The sequence below is a fragment of the Cucurbita pepo genome, chromosome LG16 (assembly GCF_002806865.2).
Source record: "Cucurbita pepo subsp. pepo cultivar mu-cu-16 chromosome LG16, ASM280686v2, whole genome shotgun sequence".
NCBI lineage: Eukaryota > Viridiplantae > Streptophyta > Magnoliopsida > Cucurbitales > Cucurbitaceae > Cucurbita > Cucurbita pepo.
The window spans coordinates 7,662,387-7,680,535 of record NC_036653.1 but is presented as its reverse complement, the minus strand read 5'-3'; the positions used below and the strand labels follow the sequence as shown (position 1 = coordinate 7,680,535).

The following is an 18,149-nucleotide window of genomic DNA, read 5'->3' as shown; positions in this document are numbered from 1 at the left end:
TGGGGGGGCGGGGGGGGAGGGCGGGGTGTGTGCTAAGAATCAGCACACAAAATGTATCAACTGCAAGTCTTAAGTTTTCTCCTTTATTTTCTATTTAGGGCCGTCAAACTGTTTCTCTCAGAGCTTGAGAAGATGAAAAATAAAATATCGTCAATATCTATTGAAAAATCTTCAGAGATTCTGTTGTCAGTTGCCGAGAGTATTCATTTGCAGTTGCAGAATGTTGAGTCTCAAATCCAAATGGACACGTAAGTTTATCAATTCATATTTCTGGTTTTTGTTTACGAGATAAAAATTTCTAAATTGATTTGCGACGGTATTTCAGGGTAAAGCTGTTGAGCTTTGGTAAATCAAGACGAAAAGTTCTAGAAACAAAATTTGAAGGTAGCATAATTATATGATGGGTTTTTAATTCATATGTCAATCTCTTTCTCAATTGGTACAGCTAACTTTATGAAATAGTTTTATTTAACTGTGTTTGCAAGCCTCTTCTTTTTATTTATTGGGGTGAATGTTCATCACCTGGACTAAATATTACTTGTGAGATATGTTCGTTTCCACCTTGCTTGAGAGCTCTACTTTTTAAATTGTTCATGTAATCTGAATTCATATATCACGAACTTCCTTCTCTTGCTCACAAATGAACTTTCCAGCTATACAAACTAATGCCCTCACGGGTTATGTGTATCTCTAAAAGTCCCTAAAGAGATAAGACGGTAACTGATATGAGACATGAATCCTGTATATTCAGCATGTTTGGCCTAAATTTTTCTATAAGCTCTTTGGTACATTTATTGGCCGAGCAGATTTGGCCAATGGCTGGCTTACACTATGCTATTTATGATGTTTAAAATTCTTCTATCTTTTGCATGGGTTCATCTTACTTTGCTCCGTATATGCTTGGGCATCAAAGTTGTAATTTCATATTTTTTGGTAGATTAACCAGTGGTTATTAAGCTCTATCTATGTTTACAGAACAACAACAGCAATTGACGCGCATTAACAAAAAGTTCAAGGAGGAGGTTAATCAGCATCTACAGGATTGTAGGAACTCACTACAAGAATTGGAAGCGCAACAGATAGAGTTCAAGGGAACTATGGAAAAGAAAAGTATGTTCTGTCGTGTTGCTTTAAATTTTCTCAGTTACATGAATTGCATTGCACACGCTTAACCTGTTTGTTTTACACCACTACTCACAACCTATGATTTGGGGCTCTAACACTTATCTTGGTTATGGGGACTTAAAAGAGAGGTGAGGCGTTCACTCCGACCCTTAGGTGCACGACTCTGCGCAAGAAGGGTATACCTTACGTTTCTAAATGAAGGCTAATTAGTTTTTAAGTGAGTTTGTTGTTGAGCGGTGGTTAAAAGTTTAAAAATTAATAATTAGAGTGAGACGATAAAGGCAACCAGTTTTTAGTTTTTTCGAATTATTTGAGATTATTTTACTATAGCCTTCACTTTAAATTTTCAATACAAAATTTAATTGTTGCGATTAGATTCCATGAGGATGTAAGGAGAAACAGAAAAATATGCAATATAAATGAGAAGAAAAGTTTACGTGAATAGAGAGCACTTTCAATGGATAATTACATATAAATTTTGAAGGTTCTAGGCACTTCTAACGGTATTATGTATTCACAGAAGCATCACACCGTAATAATCTCTTGCAAGTGGAAGAAGAAGTTGACAAGCAACTTGCGGATGCACAAAGGAGAATTGAAGCCATCCACGAGGTATGCTTCCATTTTTTGTTCTTAAGAAATTTTTTGACTCCATTCTGGAATGGTAAATCATTGGCACTTAATCATACTGGGGGGGAGGGAAGATATGCATCGCAAAGAGTGAATTTAGAAGTACGTTTAAGGAAACAAGTATTTTGGGGGAAAAATGTGTTAAACTTACCAGGTTACTCTTATTTCTATAATCACTGCTTGTTAACTATGTAAAGACGTGGGCTGTTCATATAGTGGGTGCTAAATGATATTTCATGCATATAATTAAGAATCGTTGCAGATCTGTCCTTCGGGATTTTTGGCTGCGGCCGATCTTTTTTTGTTAAAATTTTCTCGTGCAATGTCATGTTTTATTATGTGGTATTTGTTCAACAACATTTTATTATGGTATTTGTTTACCTTGAATTTATTGCAGTCGGGAAGAGGAAAGATACTGCAGCTGAAACAACTAATAGCAATGTTGTTGAAATAGGAATGTTAAATGACATACTTTGCTCGGTTAGCGAGTTTGTGTAGTTATTCCTATCCTTTTCAGTTGGCGACTTTGCCGTTTATTTTCTCGTTTGTTTGTGCTAGCTGCTAGGTTAACCCAATTCCTAAACGCTCTAAAATTGTATTTTTCTGTAATCCTTTTTTACCTTCATCAGCACAAGCATCAGTACAACCTAGATTGTCTACGAAACTCGTTATTTGGATGCATGTTTGCTCCATTCATGCATGGTTTGGTAATTATCGAAATCACAAACTCCATTTTCTAGCCTAGTTTGTTCCAAGAACCCCCTTAATCAACCACCATAAACTAACATGAAAAACTTGGAATATGTTTAGTCTAGTGAAGAATTTGACCATTTTATCAACAGACAGACAGATTGGATAGCATAGTTTCCTTCGAAGAATTATCCCTATATTGTTTTTATTTTTGTTCGTCCTTGATCAATGTTTTCCATTAGCATTAGTGCTCGTTAGCAGCCAAACTTATAATTTTGTTTCACATATAGGTTTGTAACTTATTTAACATTTTTACGATACAACGACATTTCTATTTATTTTTACGTCAAATTTATATACATGTTAAAAGTATAATTGACAGGGTGACTTATCCGTCATCTCTACCTCCATCGCCTCCCACAGCCAAAATAGAGAACAAAAGAATAAATAAATAAATTCCCACCGTAATATATTTTTGAAAATTTGTAATGGCAAGCTAATGTATCACTTATATCCTTCGTATATCAAATATATCATTGATCATCAACATTCATATTAAATAATATCAATTTTCATAATGGGTATGAAATTACCAAAATACCCTCGAAGTACCCCTCCCAAATCTCTCCACCGATGAGCACCGGCAACAACCACCACCGCCAGCTACAACCTCGAGAGGGCGGCCAATCATCCCATGAAAATGGTTACTATCTGCAAACAAAATGTAAAGGGAGAAAGTAGTTGAAGAGACTATTATTAAGAAGAGAAAGGAGAAGAAGAACCACACGACCGAGTTACCCTCCAAACGTTTCCAAACCATGAATTTAGTATGTTAATCTTAGTGTTCTTTCTTCCTGTTGCAATCTAAGACCATACTAATTCCTTCAGTTAATATCGTTGGAGAATCAGACACCAAGGCCATACAGAACTCGAACAAAATTTCATCCAAACTACCAAACAAAATCAATTGCTACCAAAATTTTCAACTTTTTTAAGTACGACATTGCGGCGTGCAGCTCGCTATCTTCTTTGCATCTTGAACCTGGATACTGGTTTTGAAGGTTGAGAACCAGAAGGCTGCCCAAATCAACAGTTTGCTTTAGCATCAATGAATGAACACTAGTACAATGATTGCAATAAAAATGATGTAAACTAAGCAAACCCACCTGCAATGGAGTTTCTGTTTCTTGTTTAGAAATTTTCGGCATAATAGGAGGGCGCTCGACGATGGATCCCGTGAAAGCCTACACCCAACAGAGATGACACGACACGGATTAACGAGGCCGAATCTTATAACTAACCTCAAAATTATGGACAAATCCATAGCTTTAGACGAACAGGGCAGCTAAAGAATCTATACAATACACAAGCTTGAAAGTACCTCACTGGTAGATGCAGGCAATGTTTGATTCTTTTCTTTTACTTCAGCAAATGTTACAGACTTTGCAGCAGAATTAGTGTTTCTCATTCCCCGAGTCTGAGTCGAAGAATTGTTGCCATGTAACGAACCTTTGGATGAAGACTGTTCTGAAAAATTTGAACACTGCATAACAAATATACATGATTTAATAATGAATGCTGTTTTAACAAAGAACACAGACAGTAATAAACAGTAAAGCAAATAAGAGGTTGGTCACATTTGATGGATTGGTAGAAGCCTCTTGTTGTTGCTGCTGATACTTATCCAGTAGCTCTTTACTACCGATATCTTCGTCCCTCCGACACGGAGATGTGCTTGCCTGAGAAAGTTTCGAAGAGATCAATCATCAGAAATGGTTAATGATACATCACCAATCCGTCTAGTTTGTCGATAACCATCTCTAAGTCAAGGTTTTAATTCTGACACTACCTTTGAATAGCTGTGCTTAGCATCATGAAGCTTCTCCATGGATTGATTTGAAGTTTCTTTCTCTTCCTCACCTTCTTCATCGTTTTGGTTGTTGTTTGCAGCAGCAAGTTCTTCCTCCTTCTCGAGTTCATCCAATCTGGACATTATACGGGCATATTCTTCATCTTCTTCTGTAATCCTTGCCTCATCAACTCCAGAAACACTGGGAGCATCTTGCTTGTTTACTCCTGAAAACAAACATAACATCATCGTAATTCATCTGTTTTACCTGTGTTTACAAGTAGTTCGTATAAACATCGGACTGTGATTATGGTGCATGCTTGGCAACTCCAAAAACCAAGTACATTATTTGTGAGATCCCACATCAGTTGGAGAGGGGAACGAAACATTCCTTATAAGAGTGTGGAAACCTCTCCCTAGCAAACGCGTTTTAAAACCTTGAGGCTGACAACGAAACGTAACGGGCTAAAGTGGACAATATTTGCTAGCAATGGGCTTGGGCGGTTACAAATGGTATTAAAGCCAAACACCGAACGGTGTGCCAGCGAGGATGCTAGCCCCCAAGGAGGGTGGATTGTGAGATCCCACATCAGTTGAAGAGAGGAACGAAACATTCCTTATAAGGGGGTGGAAACCTTTCCCTAGCAGACACGTTTTAAAACCGTGAGGTAGACAACGATATGTAATGGGCTAAAGCGGATAATATCTGCTAGCGGTAGGCTTGAGCTGTTACATTTATTCATATATGTAATACGATAGACAAGGCCTCACGTGTCTTACAATGCCAAATTGTCAATCCTAACATGTTTCTTAACAATAGGATGGAGATGAGGATAAGAACCGACCTGATCCAGATTCTTGCTCACTATTGTCTTCCTCCACATACTCCTCAGTTATCTCGACAAGACCCTCCTGGTAGCAATATAAAGAACATCAACATCGGCGTCGTAGGATAATCTGGTAAATACAACAAAAATACATGTACTAGCTTCTAGGTAAACCTCAAATTTTTATCAACTTCACGTTATGGTATATAGTTCACCGATAAATTGCTAAGCTTACCGCAGCTTCGGACGCCGTAGCATCAAAAAATGAGGCCTCAGCCTTAAGATCATCCATCATGGCCTTCAGAGAATCAACTTGAGAATCCAAAGCTTTACCTCTCCTTTTCAAGATCTCGACCGTTTGTTTCGATGTTCTCTCAGCATAATAACCTTCTCCCAGAAGAACCTGCACATGGATAAGTCTGGTTCTCAACTCGACGTCATGAAAAGTAAACCTCCCCGCATATTCTTTCCAGAACTCGGCCACAAACATTTGATCAAGAGCATAAACAATGATCTAGTTAAACCCATTAATGTTCTCTTTTTCCCTTAATTTTGCACCAGAGTTAAAAGCAGTACAAGGGGATTCAACAATGAACTTTGAGAGTAGTTAAAAGTGAACATCTATTTAATAGAACAGAAGAAGAACGATAGGAACTACTCTCATGTGCTCGAAAACCAATATGAACATCTTTAATGAATGCATGGGCATATAATGTTGAGTATTGTTGGGAGGGAGTCCCACATTTGACTAATTTTGGGAAGGATCATGCGTTCATAAGTAAGAAATACATCTTTATTAGTACGAGGCCTTTTGGGGAAGCCCAAAACAAAGCCACGAGAGCTTATGCTCAAAGTGGACAATATCATACCCTCCTCAAATGTTGAACAAGGAAGTTGGGACATTCGAAGGTGTAGTCAAAAGTGACTCAAATGTCGAATAAATGGTGTATTTTGTTTGAAGACTCTAGAGAAGGAGTTGAGTCAATGAAGGGGAGGTTGTTCGAGGGCTCCATAGGCCTCAGGGGAAGCTCTATAGTGTACTTTGTTCGAGGGGAGGATTGTTGGGTGGAGTCCTAACATATAATACCCTTGTCCCTTCTTTATCAATCATACAGAGAATAAGTTTCCCAGAAGTTATAAGAGAGTACAATACATTACCAGAAACTCGTTAGTATGAACCAAACGCCCGGGGAAGAAAGCCGCCTTCCCAAATGGAACCTTCAAAACAACAATCACAGCGAACCCACGAATAAATTTTCTTTTGCTATCAAAAAACAACGCTGAAAACACTCAACACCCAACTCAAAGGAAGAAGCAAAAGTACCATAACTTCATGGTGCAGCTCTTCAGGTAATTTCTGGACAAGGTTGATCAGGTTAGCATTATCAGAGATGAAACCTCGGAGATGCTCAAGCTCCCTCTGCTTATCAGAAATCGCATCTTGGACGCGCATCGCTGCTTTGTGCGCATCCTGAGCCGGAAATAAAGAGGACAGCGCCGCCACCGTTCCCTTTGCTCCTCCTCCTCCTCCTTCCATGATCATCCCGCTCTGTGATTCGAGTCAGGGCAATTGTCAAAATGAAGACAAATTTTAAGGGGTAAAAGAGATCAAAAACCACTTTTAAACACAGCCCTAATCCGCATTAATTTCTCAACTCACCCCTTAAACCTCAAGAATTGGGTAGCGCTTCAACCGCACGCAGCCAGCTCGACGACGACAGAACTCAGACGGCGCGGCGACCTCGACGGCTTGCTCGCGATTAACTTGGACAACAAGAACTGGAAGCTTATTAATGGAAATAAAGATTTGGAGGGTCGAATAATTTTGGGATAAAAATACGATTTTTTTTTTTTTTTTTTTAATTTTATTTTATTTGAGCTTGGCTTGGCTTAGGCTTACAATGAAAAATAGTCACTTACATTAAATTAAGAAAGAAAAGGTTTTTGACAACCGAAGAAGCGAAGATTATTTGATTAGTCAACCATTAGCGGCCTCTAATCCACCCAGCTTCGCGCCAGGAGAAACACGCACGCGAGCTCCTTGGCCCCAATACACAAAACAACGAAGGAATAAATTATACGATATTGCATTTTTTTATGCAAATTGCGAGGCGTTCTAACTTTTGTACAGGGCTGGAATGAACTATTTGCAATTGTTTACGAGTAAAATTGGATCAGCAGCATCCGGTGAATCGAGGGCTTCCATTTTTCTCTTGCTTCAGAAGGTTAATTAGTCGTTCAGCTATCACCATCTGTATCCGACTGTGGGTGTCGTGCTTCTTGGTAGTTCTTGTGTTTGACTCCAATTGAAGCAACCGAATTCATCGTTTAAGCTCTGTGCTTGAATGGGTTTTGCTTTATTTCTCTTGGGTATCTGTCGCCGATTGGAACATTGAGATTTATGGTTAATCATTAGGCATCTTTTCTTGATATGGTGGGCCGAGAAGGTTTTGGTTGTTCGGCGTTCCGGAGAGGTGGATTTGGATATTTTTCTAGAACTGTTTTTGCTTTCTGGGTTGTTCATATTTTGGTTTCCCAGCCTGTGGATGGTCTCAGACCATTGCGGGAGAGGGCTCGATCATGGGGCGACGAGGTTTGTAGCCTTCTTCACCCTTTTTTGTGTGCTTAATGGTTGAGTTTATTGATGTTCATTGATGTTCTTGATTAAGTTCCATGTGTTGAAAATTTTAGTACCCATGTAGATTGCAATTTGACTTGATTTCATGAGGTTTAGATGGTGCCCGATTTCTTTGAAATGTCTCAATAGGCTGCTGAAGTATGAGTTATGAAAGAGATTGTTTTCTGAATTTAGAAACTAGGTGAGATTCAGTGCTCGAACAATATTTGAACGTGGCAGTGGGTAAGGGGTAATGTTGCATCAAAATCAAGGGACCGCCTACTTGCTTCTGTTGTGCTAAACTTTCTGATACGCAATTTGGAAACGCATTGTCTATTTCAAAGACTTAGCTTAACAGTTGTAGAAGTCAGTTTTTAGCCTCTGGCTTTCAATAATCAGCTGATGTGATTCCTCAAGTTGTGATAAATTGTTGTTTCTCTTTTTAACCCCTATTGCTAGGATGGGAGAGAGAAGCGAACATTCTTTATAAGGATGTTGAAACCTCTCCCTAAAATACGCGTTTTAAAAATCTTGAGGGGAAGCTCGAAAGGGAAAGATTGAAAGGGAAACCCCAAAGAGTACAATATCTACCATTACAAATGGTATCCGAGCCAGACACTGGGCGGTGTGCCAATGAAGACGCTAAGCCCCAAAAAAGGGTGGACACGTTGGTATGCTAGCGAGGACGTTGGGCCTTGAAGGGGGGTGGATTTTGAGATCCCACATCGATTGGAGAGAGGAACGAAGCATTCTTTATAAGGGTGTTGAAACCTCTCCCTAAAAGATGTGTTTTAAAAACCTTGAGGAGAAGCTCAAAAGGGAAAGCCGTTACAAAACTTTTCCTTTTCAAGAGGTCTAGTTTCATGTCGTAGATACGTCTATAGATTATATAATTGTATGAGTTACAAAGGGTGGTGGTTTAGGAGTTCACATTTTTATTTCTGCCAATTCCCCAAGTTGACATGCCAGGCAAAATTCTTTACAATTTGGTACTGATAATTGCATCCTTTTTATGATCAGATTGCGACTCTTTAACCATAAAAAATATTGGTCAACTTTGTTAATATGTTATGGTGATAATATATTTTTTGTTTGCAGTGGTTGTTAGTAAGAAAAGACAAGAATGATTTGGGTCCATTTTCTGAATGGAACATTACAGGAACATATAGAGGTTTGTACTTATCCATCATGGTCTGATGCTCTTCTTGTTATTAAGTTTTAAACTTCAGCCTCATGGTTTGTACTATAATAAGAGCTAAGTTCTTGCATGGAAATGTAAATTGCAGGTAGTTGGAGTTTTCAAGACTCCACAAATAACTCTTCCAGGTTTCCAGATTTCAGAAATTCCAATGGCAATTCAATCATTGAATTAATTAGTACACCAACCAAAATATCTGGTGTACATTATGTTCAGGTGAGGATATTCAGTGTTAATGAAAAGATTAGACCATTCAACTGTGTCTTGTGTGGATGTAAAGATAGTTGTGATTATGAACTTATGTACTCAAATGATATTTTGTGTGTGTGTGTGTGTGGTAGTTGTTAAGATTGGCAAATTATTGCAAAAGTTCTTGTTTTGGTACATAAGAATTTCTATGCTCTCGTTTTCCCTCGTTTCTCCCTGAAAATCTCTTCCACGCGAGATGAATCTATTTCATTGTTTTGATATTGAACTTTCTAAATTCGGACTTTACACTTGGATGGCTGTTAGTGTGAGATCTCACATTGGTTGGAGAGGAGAACGAAGCATTCCTTATAAGGGTGTGGAAACATCTCTCTAGAAAACGCGTTTTAAAATCGTGAGCCTGACAGCGATATGTAACAAGCCAAAGCGGACAATATTTGTTAGCGGTGGGCTTGGGTTGTTACAAATGGTATCAGAGCCAAACACCAAGTAGTGTGCCAGTGAGGACGTTGGTGCCCCAAGGGGGTGGATTGTGAGATCCCACGTTGGTTGGAGAGGAGAACGAAGCATTTCTTATAAGGGTGTGGAAACCTCTCTCTAGAAAACGCGTTTTAAAATCGTGAGGCTGACAGCGACATGTAACGGGCCAAAGCGGACAATATTTGTTAGCAATGGGCTTGGGCTGTTACAAATAGTATCAGAGCTAGACACCAAGCGGTGTGCCAGTGAGGACGTTGGTGCCCCAAGGGGGTGGATTGTGAGATCTCACATTGGTTGGAGAGGAGACCGAAGCATTTCTTATAAGAGTGTGGAAACCTCTGCCTAGCAGACGTGTTTTAAAACTATGAAGCTGATGACGATACGTAACGGACCAAAGAGTTTAGATGATAGGCGAGACGTGTTTTCCTCTCCTTCTTTTCTGTAGCCATCTCACGTGTGCTCGTGCCTCAAGAGTTTAGATGATAGTAATATATGTCGATTTCTTTATTCTTTTGACCTTTATTTTATTGCATCACTTTTTAAATCTGAGGCTTGTTTTATGTCTTTTCATTTGCTGATGACAGGGAGTTGTCATTTTCCATGATGTAATTGGTAATGAACATGATGTTGGTGGAGTTCAAATTAAGATTGAGGGTGTATATATTTGGCCTTTTAGACAGCTTCGAATGGTAGCTAACAGGTAAATTTCCATCTTCATATTTTCTGTATGCACTTTTTACGACGTTGTGAGGGAAATTTGCGATACGCCATTTCATTTTCTTTCAGTTCCTCGTCGTTTTACTGTCGTTCGTAGTTTATTACAGTGGTGGTTTTTGTTTTATCATGTTGATTGAACTATGAAAGCCATTCAACCCTGATCCTTTGAATTTTTACCACAATCCGTCTCGTTTTCTATTTACAGCGGAAAGGGAGGAGAATATAAACAAGAAGTTGACAGTATCTTATCGAATCCGTATCATCTGGCAAGACTTCCTTCTTCAAGGATAAATGTTGTTATTCTTGAAATAATACATTTGATCTCATCATGTGAATTATTCTTACTGATGAAGCTTCTAAATGCCTTCTGAACAGCTTGGAGTTTTCTCCTCCCAGGTGTTCCAAGAATCTCCACAGGAGAATATGTGGAGAAGAAGCCACTGTAATTTTTTCTCACTTGGACTTCAACCCGCTTTTGATCAAGTCGGTACTGATTTTATCTTTTCTTATTGCAGCACCAATGNGGAACGAAGCATTCTTTATAAGGGTGTTGAAACCTCTCCCTAAAAGATGTGTTTTAAAAACCTTGAGGAGAAGCTCAAAAGGGAAAGCCGTTACAAAACTTTTCCTTTTCAAGAGGTCTAGTTTCATGTCGTAGATACGTCTATAGATTATATAATTGTATGAGTTACAAAGGGTGGTGGTTTAGGAGTTCACATTTTTATTTCTGCCAATTCCCCAAGTTGACATGCCAGGCAAAATTCTTTACAATTTGGTACTGATAATTGCATCCTTTTTATGATCAGATTGCGACTCTTTAACCATAAAAAATATTGGTCAACTTTGTTAATATGTTATGGTGATAATATATTTTTTGTTTGCAGTGGTTGTTAGTAAGAAAAGACAAGAATGATTTGGGTCCATTTTCTGAATGGAACATTACAGGAACATATAGAGGTTTGTACTTATCCATCATGGTCTGATGCTCTTCTTGTTATTAAGTTTTAAACTTCAGCCTCATGGTTTGTACTATAATAAGAGCTAAGTTCTTGCATGGAAATGTAAATTGCAGGTAGTTGGAGTTTTCAAGACTCCACAAATAACTCTTCCAGGTTTCCAGATTTCAGAAATTCCAATGGCAATTCAATCATTGAATTAATTAGTACACCAACCAAAATATCTGGTGTACATTATGTTCAGGTGAGGATATTCAGTGTTAATGAAAAGATTAGACCATTCAACTGTGTCTTGTGTGGATGTAAAGATAGTTGTGATTATGAACTTATGTACTCAAATGATATTTTGTGTGTGTGTGTGTGTGGTAGTTGTTAAGATTGGCAAATTATTGCAAAAGTTCTTGTTTTGGTACATAAGAATTTCTATGCTCTCGTTTTCCCTCGTTTCTCCCTGAAAATCTCTTCCACGCGAGATGAATCTATTTCATTGTTTTGATATTGAACTTTCTAAATTCGGACTTTACACTTGGATGGCTGTTAGTGTGAGATCTCACATTGGTTGGAGAGGAGAACGAAGCATTCCTTATAAGGGTGTGGAAACATCTCTCTAGAAAACGCGTTTTAAAATCGTGAGCCTGACAGCGATATGTAACAAGCCAAAGCGGACAATATTTGTTAGCGGTGGGCTTGGGTTGTTACAAATGGTATCAGAGCCAAACACCAAGTAGTGTGCCAGTGAGGACGTTGGTGCCCCAAGGGGGTGGATTGTGAGATCCCACGTTGGTTGGAGAGGAGAACGAAGCATTTCTTATAAGGGTGTGGAAACCTCTCTCTAGAAAACGCGTTTTAAAATCGTGAGGCTGACAGCGACATGTAACGGGCCAAAGCGGACAATATTTGTTAGCAATGGGCTTGGGCTGTTACAAATAGTATCAGAGCTAGACACCAAGCGGTGTGCCAGTGAGGACGTTGGTGCCCCAAGGGGGTGGATTGTGAGATCTCACATTGGTTGGAGAGGAGACCGAAGCATTTCTTATAAGAGTGTGGAAACCTCTGCCTAGCAGACGTGTTTTAAAACTATGAAGCTGATGACGATACGTAACGGACCAAAGAGTTTAGATGATAGGCGAGACGTGTTTTCCTCTCCTTCTTTTCTGTAGCCATCTCACGTGTGCTCGTGCCTCAAGAGTTTAGATGATAGTAATATATGTCGATTTCTTTATTCTTTTGACCTTTATTTTATTGCATCACTTTTTAAATCTGAGGCTTGTTTTATGTCTTTTCATTTGCTGATGACAGGGAGTTGTCATTTTCCATGATGTAATTGGTAATGAACATGATGTTGGTGGAGTTCAAATTAAGATTGAGGGTGTATATATTTGGCCTTTTAGACAGCTTCGAATGGTAGCTAACAGGTAAATTTCCATCTTCATATTTTCTGTATGCACTTTTTACGACGTTGTGAGGGAAATTTGCGATACGCCATTTCATTTTCTTTCAGTTCCTCGTCGTTTTACTGTCGTTCGTAGTTTATTACAGTGGTGGTTTTTGTTTTATCATGTTGATTGAACTATGAAAGCCATTCAACCCTGATCCTTTGAATTTTTACCACAATCCGTCTCGTTTTCTATTTACAGCGGAAAGGGAGGAGAATATAAACAAGAAGTTGACAGTATCTTATCGAATCCGTATCATCTGGCAAGACTTCCTTCTTCAAGGATAAATGTTGTTATTCTTGAAATAATACATTTGATCTCATCATGTGAATTATTCTTACTGATGAAGCTTCTAAATGCCTTCTGAACAGCTTGGAGTTTTCTCCTCCCAGGTGTTCCAAGAATCTCCACAGGAGAATATGTGGAGAAGAAGCCACTGTAATTTTTTCTCACTTGGACTTCAACCCGCTTTTGATCAAGTCGGTACTGATTTTATCTTTTCTTATTGCAGCACCAATGTATGAAATGGAGAAGCATTGCAATATCGAAATAGCAGCTCAAATATCACATTCCTCTTCTGCACAAAATGGTACTTATGATGTCCCTGCGTAGATTTGTTGCTTTCTTATATGTTGTCTTATCCCAATCATGTTCTTTCCAAAAAGCAATGTCGTGTGGGCGTAGCTATACTCGTGTTTTCCCAGTGTATAAGAATTTGCAGACAAAAAACACAACCTTCTGTGGCAATGTTTTAGCGTTTTCTCATGTATTCAAGAAGCCAGTGGATTGCTTGGACGTTACCATTAACGGAGCTTAAGTGCTTGATTACTCGTTTTATTACTACTGAGAATTTAATCAAAATAAAGCCTATGGAGGATCTTGGAAGCTAAATTAGANCCTCTCTCTAGAAAACGCGTTTTAAAATCGTGAGGCTGACAGCGACATGTAACGGGCCAAAGCGGACAATATTTGTTAGCAATGGGCTTGGGCTGTTACAAATAGTATCAGAGCTAGACACCAAGCGNCAAAGAGGACAATATCTGCTAGCGGTGGATCTGGGTCGTTACAAGAACTTGAATGGATGTTCACTGAGCACGAGATTAACGAGGATTTTTGTTGTAGATTCTTCTCTTGTAATCCGACATTCGTACCTTGCAGTAAATGGAGAACATGACCATTACCATATTGAAGGACTAATGGAGAGTCCTGCGGTAGACGACGATGGAGATTGCTTTTCGCCCTTGGTATTAAATGGCACTTCTGTCAACATCGAGATCTACTACAACAAAGCAGTGAATTATACCTTGATGGTCACTTTTGTATCCGTTTCGTGTTTGTTGGACTTTTTTCTTACATCGATTTATCGAGTATTTCTTTAATGAAATGTTTATTTGAACACTCAGTTGGATTACTTAACAAAATTTTGTTAGATCTCTTTCCTTCAAGTACTTCTCTTAATTCGGCAAATGGAACATAGCAACACTCAATCTGTAAGGACTTTTACTTTCAAAAATTTATTTTGTGGAGCTCCCATGGATTCTGATACTGATACTATACCTCTATCACTTTCTTTTAACTCAACTCATCTGGCTTTAACTTATCCATCTATATCTCGCAGGGTGCTGCCAAAGTTTCGATACTAATGATCGGGCAACAGGCAATTATGGACGCTTATCTATGTCTTCTGCATCTGACAGCAGGAATATTAGTCGGTAAGTTTATATTAAATTACGATTTCCAGCTTCTTTTTGTTACTTGTGCGTTATATACATTCCAAACTTGTTCATATTACGTGTGTGAGATTCCACATCAGTTGGAGAGGGGAATAAAACATTCCTTATAAGGGTGTAGAAACTTCTCCCTTGAGAGGAAGCTCGGAAGGGAAAGTCCAAAGAGGACAATATGTGCTAGCGGTGGGGTTGAAGTGTTATAACGTGTAAAATTGTAATCAATCCTCTAGAATTCATGGTAAAGACCATATTTTTTAAGGAAGTTTTTAACTGTGAGAACGTTGAAAGCCTAGTACTTGGTTTGAAGGAGAGGGGTGGGGGTGCCTCAATCTTCAGATTATCTCCCTTACCTGCCTCTGCTACAGTTTAGAAGTATCATTAAGCTGAACCCTATAAAAGCTATGATCATTTTTGTTCTTTGGGAGAAGAAGCAACAAAATTTGATAGCATGAAACTACAAAAAGGGCGAGACCCCGCGATCGAAAAGGCAATGATCGTCAGCCATTTTAACGGAAATTGCTACCAAAAGGTTGTTTTAAACAAATTAAAAAATTGGAGGTCGAATGGAAACTTTTAGAATGTTAAGTGCAAAATTGAAATCGTTGTGTATATTATGGGTAATCTTTATAAATTAGCGTTGAAGCGATATCACCGTTGTTTCTGGTTGGCCTCTCGAGTTTCTACGACTTCCATTTGGATACAATCCAAACTGCTAGGAGTCCAAAGCAGCCATAAGGGCTCCAAGCTCCGGGCTCCGGGCTTGTAATTTTCTGTCGAGCATTTATAAGGGCTCCGGGCTTGTCTGAAGATTTTCTCAGTAATGTGTCCACCCTATTGACGGAGTAAAAAAGATTTGCATTTAATTTATATTGCCATTTTTGATATATAGTCTGTGTCTCACATCGGTTGGAGAGGGGAATGAAGCATTTCTTATAAGGATGTGAAACCTCTTCTTAGTAGACGCGTTTTAAAACTGTGAGCCTCACGGCGATACGTAATGGGCTAAAGCGGACAATATTTACTAACTGTGAGCTTGGGCTATTACAAATGGTATCAAAGCCAAACACTAGACGGTGTGCCAATGAGGACACTAGCACTAGTCCCCAAGAGGGGTGGATTGTGAGATCACACATTAGTTGGAGAGGGGAACGAAGCATTCCTTATAAAGGTGTGGAAACCTCTCCCTAGTGGACGCATTTTAAAATCTTGAGGGGAAGTTCGAAAGTGAAAGCCCAAAGAGGACAATATCTGCTAGCGGTGGGCTTGTAACCGTTGAGAGTTACATGACATTTTGAAGATCTTTATTTGTCTGTATTAGAAGGGTAGAGATCATCATTCTTTTGTATGTAGCAACCCGTTGTGCTTCGGATCATTTATTGTCGTAGTTTGAGTTGACCTTCTTTATTTATGTGTATTTTAACATTTTCGATTAATTATCGTCGATTTTTTTCCCTATAAATCTTATTAACTTGACCATTCTGCTGGCTTTCTTCAGAATCCTTATTTAATGCTTTTGCAACTGCTGCATTTTTCAAGTTCGTTGTGTTCTCGATTTTCGAGATGAGATATCTTCTTGCAATATGGAAAGCCAGTAGGCCAATGAACAATGGCGAAGGTTGGGAAACCATGAGACGCGAACTGTCGGTTCTATATAGCCGTTTCTGTGAGTATCGTATCTCGACCAACAAAAACTTTAATCTGCATATTGAATGTAATATGGTTTTGATTGCTGGTTCTGTTTAAGTTCTTAGATCTCAACCAAACTTTAATCAACATCTGCAGATGGCATTCTTTTGGGAGGCATTTTCCTTATGTACGAGTTGCATCATTTCCTGAGACCGATTCTTCTCCTCATGTACTCCTTTTGGATACCTCAAATAGTCACGAACGTTATTCGCGACTCGAGAAAACCTTTGCATATATATTATATCTTAGGAATAACTATAACTCGACTTGCTATTCCATTATACGTCTTCGGCTGCCCCCACAATTTCATGCGTATTCAGCCTGATAAAACTTGGTGCATTTGTTTGGGTGTCTTTACTTTTCTCCAAGTAGCCATTCTTCTTCTTCAGCACTATTTTGGATCCCGCTGGTTCATCCCCCGTCAGGTTAGGATCGACGAACGTTTTCTCTCTTCTACGATTGCTACATAAATAAGTACATCTCATCATATCCCCTGGCTTAATCCAAGATACTCGAGTGCTGGACACGACATGTATGTTTCATATGGTTGTTTTTATCATTGATTTGCATAACTTGTCGCAGATTCTACCCGAGAAATATAGCTACTACCGGAGGTTAGATCAAAATGGGAATCATGCTACAGATTGTGTCATTTGTATGACCACCATAGATATTTCACGCCCTAACGACTGCATGGTATGCCTCCACGATTTTTTGCCACGGTTTTCACGAACAATTCTAACTCAGTTCCTCATTTCATATAGATTACTCCATGTGATCATTTCTTCCATTCTGGTTGCTTACAAAGATGGATGGATATAAAGATGGAATGCCCGACGTGTCGCCGTCTGCTGCCGCCTGCCTGATCGTACCTAGTTGTATCTACATTATTTACCATCAACTGACACTTCCTTGCCCCCAAATTTTGGTATGTATAACAATCTCTTCCTGAAAAGCATTGATTCTAGGCTGTGGTAGGCATCCAAGGGTGTTGCAAGTGGTATCATCTTCATGTTTCTGCTATCTCTTTCTCAGGTTGGGTATCATCTTCATGTTTTCTGCTATCTCTTTCTCAGGTTGGGTAGGTAAACAAAGGGCAGATTAAAGCAGCAGCAGCTTTAAGATGTAATATAGAGAGTTTCAATATGTTGGGCTTCAACAAACACGCCCAGTAGCTCATCTGTATTGTTTGTATAATTTATGTATATCTTTTCTGTACATTGATACAATATCTGTAGCTCAGTAGATAGCAGAAGTGAGTGAATCTCTTCTTGCTTTGAATCTTTGTATTCTGTTGAAAATAATAAAGTTAACATGCCTCTGCATTGGACACTCCCATGGCACGTTCTCTTAGTTTATGCTTGTACTTCTATCTCATAGAGGCTACCATGTCGGTGTTAGAGTCTGTTTAGAATGACTTTTGGAGCGTTTTAATGCTTTTACAGGCGGATAATCTTAAATTTTTTCTCGTGGAGTTTTCTAGTCTCGATTCTTAGGAGGTTTTCTAATCTCGATTCTTATAAGGGTCGTCGGTGGTGGTTGGTCTTGTAGTGTTAGCCTTTGTTTGCCCAATCATTGCAGATTTCTCTCTTACAATTGTCATCATTTTTTTACCCATTTCTTGCAAACAGGAAATCCAACCAGAAAAAGAAGATCTATATGACAAAGACAAACACTAAGATAATGCAACTGAACATTCTTTGGAGCTTCGGAGCTTCGATCATCGGCTCCCTTATCATAAGGTCTCCAACTTCTTTAACCTTCTAGCACTGAATAGGTGTCAACCTCCTTACATGGTCTTACGACCCTGTTCTCTGATTTTCCATATCTTCAATCGAGTAGTCTTTTTGAGGTTGATTGAATCTCTCCTTATTTGATTGTGGCTTTGTCTGACCCGCAATTAGTTCAAACTTGTTTATTGTTGAATCGNATATATATATATATATCTTCTATTGAAGAAGCCTACCTATATTTTTCCATAAACCTAGGTGTCTGAGTCAC

The 18,149-nt window shown here is 38.8% G+C and overlaps 3 protein-coding genes across 5 annotated transcripts in view; 2 read left to right on the top strand and 1 right to left on the bottom strand.

Annotated features, from left to right (window-relative positions):
* LOC111776914 (meiosis-specific protein ASY3) overlaps nucleotides 1-2,499 on the top strand; it is a 6,907-nt gene extending 4,408 nt beyond the window's left edge. The window contains exons 7-11 of the mRNA XM_023656324.1: nucleotides 99-248; nucleotides 326-384; nucleotides 976-1,110; nucleotides 1,646-1,737; nucleotides 2,153-2,499. Coding sequence (XP_023512092.1) covers nucleotides 99-248; nucleotides 326-384; nucleotides 976-1,110; nucleotides 1,646-1,737; nucleotides 2,153-2,209 — 493 coding nt within the window. The 3' untranslated portion in view covers nucleotides 2,210-2,499. The remainder of the gene's footprint in view (nucleotides 1-98; nucleotides 249-325; nucleotides 385-975; nucleotides 1,111-1,645; nucleotides 1,738-2,152) is intronic.
* Nucleotides 2,500-3,170: 671 nt separating this feature from the next.
* On the bottom strand, nucleotides 3,171-6,957 carry LOC111777256 (RNA polymerase II subunit 5-mediating protein homolog). Its single transcript, XM_023656780.1, has 10 exons — nucleotides 6,782-6,957; nucleotides 6,446-6,670; nucleotides 6,280-6,339; nucleotides 5,357-5,524; nucleotides 5,140-5,206; nucleotides 4,295-4,521; nucleotides 4,083-4,184; nucleotides 3,827-3,988; nucleotides 3,612-3,689; nucleotides 3,171-3,522 (listed from the first exon to the last, which is right to left on the bottom strand). Exons 2-10 carry the CDS (start codon nucleotides 6,662-6,664, stop codon nucleotides 3,466-3,468), a joined length of 1,140 nt encoding a protein of 379 aa, XP_023512548.1. The 5' UTR covers nucleotides 6,665-6,670; nucleotides 6,782-6,957; the 3' UTR covers nucleotides 3,171-3,465.
* A 95-nt stretch (nucleotides 6,958-7,052) lies between these two features.
* Nucleotides 7,053-17,486, top strand: LOC111777255 (transmembrane E3 ubiquitin-protein ligase 1-like). 3 transcript variants are annotated; one of them, XM_023656777.1, is made up of 15 exons: nucleotides 7,053-7,714; nucleotides 8,837-8,909; nucleotides 9,025-9,152; nucleotides 10,208-10,323; nucleotides 10,546-10,633; nucleotides 10,716-10,782; nucleotides 13,244-13,321; nucleotides 13,891-14,051; nucleotides 14,163-14,222; nucleotides 14,351-14,444; nucleotides 15,958-16,125; nucleotides 16,245-16,573; nucleotides 16,731-16,844; nucleotides 16,913-17,076; nucleotides 17,225-17,486. In XM_023656777.1, the coding sequence occupies exons 1-14, from the start codon at nucleotides 7,553-7,555 to the stop codon at nucleotides 17,012-17,014; spliced, it is 1,740 nt and encodes a 579-aa protein (XP_023512545.1). In that variant the 5' UTR covers nucleotides 7,053-7,552; the 3' UTR covers nucleotides 17,015-17,076; nucleotides 17,225-17,486. The 3 variants fall into 3 exon arrangements, with proteins under 3 accessions (XP_023512545.1, XP_023512546.1, XP_023512547.1); XM_023656778.1 differs by having other exon boundaries at nucleotides 7,058-7,714; nucleotides 17,184-17,486; XM_023656779.1 differs by having other exon boundaries at nucleotides 7,060-7,714; nucleotides 10,546-10,606.
* Nucleotides 17,487-18,149: the final 663 nt, after the last annotated feature.

What these genes read in the sequence shown, in the direction of transcription:
- LOC111777256 (XM_023656780.1), bottom strand. Translation starts at nt 6,664, where the DNA reads ATGATCATGGAAGGAGGAGGAGGAGGAGCAAAGGGAACGGTGGCGGCG. An exon ending in TTCATACTAACGAGTTTCTG is followed by an intron (nt 5,525 to 6,279) that starts GTAATGTATTGT and finishes ATCCATGTGCAG; the next exon opens with GTTCTTCTGGGAGAAGGTTA. An exon ending in TGCCTGCATCTACCAGTGAG is followed by an intron (nt 3,690 to 3,826) that starts GTACTTTCAAGC and finishes TGTTGGGTGTAG; the next exon opens with GCTTTCACGGGATCCATCGT.
- LOC111777255 (XM_023656777.1), top strand. Translation starts at nt 7,553, where the DNA reads ATGGTGGGCCGAGAAGGTTTTGGTTGTTCGGCGTTCCGGAGAGGTGGA. An exon ending in TATGTGGAGAAGAAGCCACT is followed by an intron (nt 10,783 to 13,243) that starts GTAATTTTTTCT and finishes TTCTTATTGCAG; the next exon opens with CACCAATGTATGAAATGGAG. An exon ending in TTCCTCTTCTGCACAAAATG is followed by an intron (nt 13,322 to 13,890) that starts GTACTTATGATG and finishes CGTACCTTGCAG; the next exon opens with TAAATGGAGAACATGACCAT.